The 3,620-nt window shown below is 40.6% G+C and overlaps 1 protein-coding gene across 1 annotated transcript; it reads right to left on the reverse strand.

Moving 5' to 3' along the window:
* Nucleotides 1–2,161: 2,161 nt before the first annotated feature.
* Nucleotides 2,162–3,088, reverse strand: LOC146813108 (olfactory receptor 5V1-like). Its single transcript, XM_085615264.1, has one exon. It carries the CDS (start codon nt 3,086–3,088, stop codon nt 2,162–2,164), a length of 927 nt encoding a protein of 308 aa, XP_085471390.1.
* Between the last annotated feature and the right edge of the window lie 532 nt (nt 3,089–3,620).

The following is a 3,620-nucleotide window of genomic DNA, read 5'->3' on the forward strand; positions in this document are numbered from 1 at the left end:
CATAAAGACTTTATATCTCTGTGAATATGGAACATTCTGCTCTCTTTGATGCATGGTACTGCAGCAACTTTGCTTGCTGCCCTGCATTGCAAGACAGTTTAGTAAACGTGCCCTTGGGTTTGTGCGTGAGGACCTCAGTGGTGCTCACGTGTCACTGTGAACCTGTTGCTGCGCATAGCCATGCTTATGTAGCAGAACATAGTAAGATTAATAGTGTTGAATTAATTAATTTAATATACAAAATGAGTCCTGCTTTGAAAGACTGACATACATATGTAACGTCATACTCTTATACTGCTCTATGACTCAAAGCTGTGGATGAAACAGGGGGTTAGATACTGCCCAGATTGCTCTCCTGAAGCAGACGTGGCCTGTGAGCCTCTTGGATTAGAAGGGTTTCATCGTTTGAATGTTTGTACCGAGAACATAGCACCATCCATATGAGACTTGGATTACTCAGGAATGTAAACTAGGAGTACTGACCTTCATCTGAGGTTCCATATGAGACTTGGATGACTCAGGAATGTTACCTAGGAGTACTGACCTTCATCTGAGGTTCCATATGAGACTTGGATGACTCAGGAATGTTACCTAGGAGTACTGACCTTCATCTGAGGTTCCATATGAGACTTGGATGACTCAGGAATGTTACCTAGGAGTACTGACCTTCATCTGAGGTTCCATATGAGACTTCGATGACTCAGGAATGTAAACTAGGAGTACTGACCTTCATCTGAGGTTCCTCCTAGGCTAATGAGTCTGAAGCTGTTGTTGCAGGGACATGAGGTGCACCCCACGATCACAGAATGCATTACAATACATTTCTCTGTGGATAGAGAGGCTGCAAAGGGCCTTTAGGGTTACATGAGACTGGAATACTTAGAACTTGATGTACACCCTTTTGGGAGTCTCAAACCCTGCAATTCACAAAAACACAGTGTCTGCGATTACAATTTTAGCAAAGTTGTCCTTATTGTACGATAGCTTTTGTAACTCTTTTGGATTGAAATAGGAGGGGGCACTAATGGATATCCCCTCATATTTACAATTCAGAAAATAATTGATCAATGGTTTGTAATTGCAATTGGTCAGACTGCGACCCTAAGCTGGCATGTTAACTAGTCTGGAAAGTGGAAAGCCAACTCTGTGGGAAGCTTGTGAGTGATGTTGGGGGTAACAGGCAGTTCTCACGTGTCTTCCCAAACGCAAGGCATTTTTTTAAAGCAGCCTGTGTCCCTGCAATGGGAAGGGGATGATTTTAAAAAATACAACGAGGTCTGCAATCCCTTGTAGTTGGACATCCCTGAATTTGCAGCCATTCGCAGACATTCACAAATTGAAACCTGGCTAATCAATATTCATTAGGAAGGTCATTGTGCAACCACCAGTAAATTGATCATTTTTATGTCTCCTATTAATATATGTCACATTGCAAATTGTATTCCATTCGCATTCAAATGGGTGTTCACACTGCACATCCCTGGGTTCTGAATTGGAATCGTCTTGTATAATGCCCCCCTACAGGTGGAGCAATTTACCAACTTCCACGAGTTCCATAACAGATACAATTTGTACTCCATGAAAAAAGTGGAATTTGTAGCTTTTCTCGAGGACATTGTCTATGCAGAATGTCCATGTGTAGGATTGTTTGCATGTTTAAATGAAAGGCAAAAGTGGTATTGGCACATTTACATTTTATTATTCGGGAGGCAATTTTTTTCCAATGGAAACTCCCTTATGCCACAGGAGTGATCATTCCACATTCTTACCAAAGAAGCAAACTTATAAATGCTTTCTTGACCGTAGATAATTTGCATGTGTTTTCAGGGTGGTCAATAAGCCTTGGCACACCTTTAGGTGACCACTTCAATTTAGAGGTGACCTTCAACTATTTTGAGGTCTATTTTGGCAAAATATTTCGATCCTTGTCCAACCATATCATATGTTTTATGTTTTGGACTATCTATGCTGTGTAATGTTATGCCAACGTTCTGTGGCTTTGTTATTCCACCTCCCTTTGTTCCCTACCAACCAGCACTTTTAAGCAAACCCCAACATTCCATGCATTCAATAGAATCATGATTGGTAATTTACTTGCACAAAGTGCAGTTTTTGTACTCTGGTCTCAACCGAGATGCCCAAAGTACATGCAGATTGAGTCCTACAATGTTTTCTTTGCTTTCCAGAGGGCATTTTTAAAGTCTTTATTTTTTATAGTATATATAAAAGGGTTACACAGTGGAGTAATCGCAGTGTATGACAATGATAATAACTTGTTGTCATTCATGGAAAAAGTTGATGTTGGTCGTATGTATGCAGAACTCAGAGACCCATAGAAGAGAATAACCACAGTGAGGTGGGAGGTGCAGGTGGAGAAGACCTTTCGCCTCCCCTGTGCCGATTGGATTCTAAGGACGGCCATGAGGATGTTGACATAAGATATCATCACTAAAGAAAAAGGCAACAGGCCCATAACAGACCCAAGGATGTAGCTTGCTGTCTCTATTTTCGCAGTGCTGCTGCAAGAAAGCGTCATGAGGGCTGTCACATCACAGAAGAAGTGGTTGATGGTGTGAGATGAACAGAAGGAGAGGCCTGACAGAAGTATGATGTGTGGTATTGGGTCGACAAGGCCAACTAGCCAGGTTCCCACTGCTAGCCGAATGCACACAGCCTTGCTCATGATGGTCATATAACGCAAGGGATTGCAGATCGCCACATACCGGTCGTAAGCCATGATGGCGAGGAGAAGGAGTTCTGTAGATAAAATAGCTAGAAAAAAATACATCTGCAGCAGGCATTCTGTGAGGGAAATTAAGTTTTTTCCCAGAAAGAAATGTGCCAACATATTTGGTAAAATAATTGTCGTGCAATTGATGTCAAGGAAGGACAAATTTGTGAGGAAGAAATACATAGGCGTGTGCAAATGTCTATTTAAATAAACATTTGCCATAATAAGAAGATTTCCAAGCAAAGTTATAAGGTAAATTACCAGGAAAGTTACAAATAGGATAGTTTGCAGCTGATGCACACCCTCAAAACCCACAATGACAAACGTGTTTGCTTCAGTTTGATTTTCTCCTTCCATTTGGTGATGGAGGCACTCATGCAAGGATGTTAGGAGCAGCTGTGATGAAAAATACAAAATGTCACATTATCCAACACAAACAGACGTAGGTGTTCTAGAAATGCGGATAGTTGTCAGGCACAATTTAAACATGTTCAATAAGGGACGCAATATTAAATTATGAACACACGATCACACTCTCAAGACACCTGCTGATAATAATGAATAATTCACTTATTTATAATTTAAATTCGAGTATGTTTTTAATTTTCAGTCTCTTTGATCCATTGTCCATTCCTGATTAGACTGATTATTTAAATTCCTGGAACAGATTTGTATCATTAATGGTCAATATCTACCAACTCGTGTCCCTGGTAAAGTTTAGTAATTTCATTTTCTTTAGGTCTGGCCTAGCGATGGCTTTAGCTGTTTCGGCAGTCTTAGGTTCAGATTTAAAATACATACATGCATGAATGCATCGAGCAGGGGTCTCCAACGTTTTATGTAATAAGAGCTTCCTACGTTCAATGAAAATCCACCTGACCCACTAATA

Source organism: Triturus cristatus, chromosome 7 (genome assembly GCF_964204655.1).
Source record: "Triturus cristatus chromosome 7, aTriCri1.1, whole genome shotgun sequence".
Taxonomy (NCBI): domain Eukaryota; kingdom Metazoa; phylum Chordata; class Amphibia; order Caudata; family Salamandridae; genus Triturus; species Triturus cristatus.

Excerpts from the sequence above, each read along its gene's own strand:
- LOC146813108 (XM_085615264.1), bottom strand. The coding sequence starts at position 3,088 with ATGGAAGGAGAAAATCAAACTGAAGCAAACACGTTTGTCATTGTGGGT.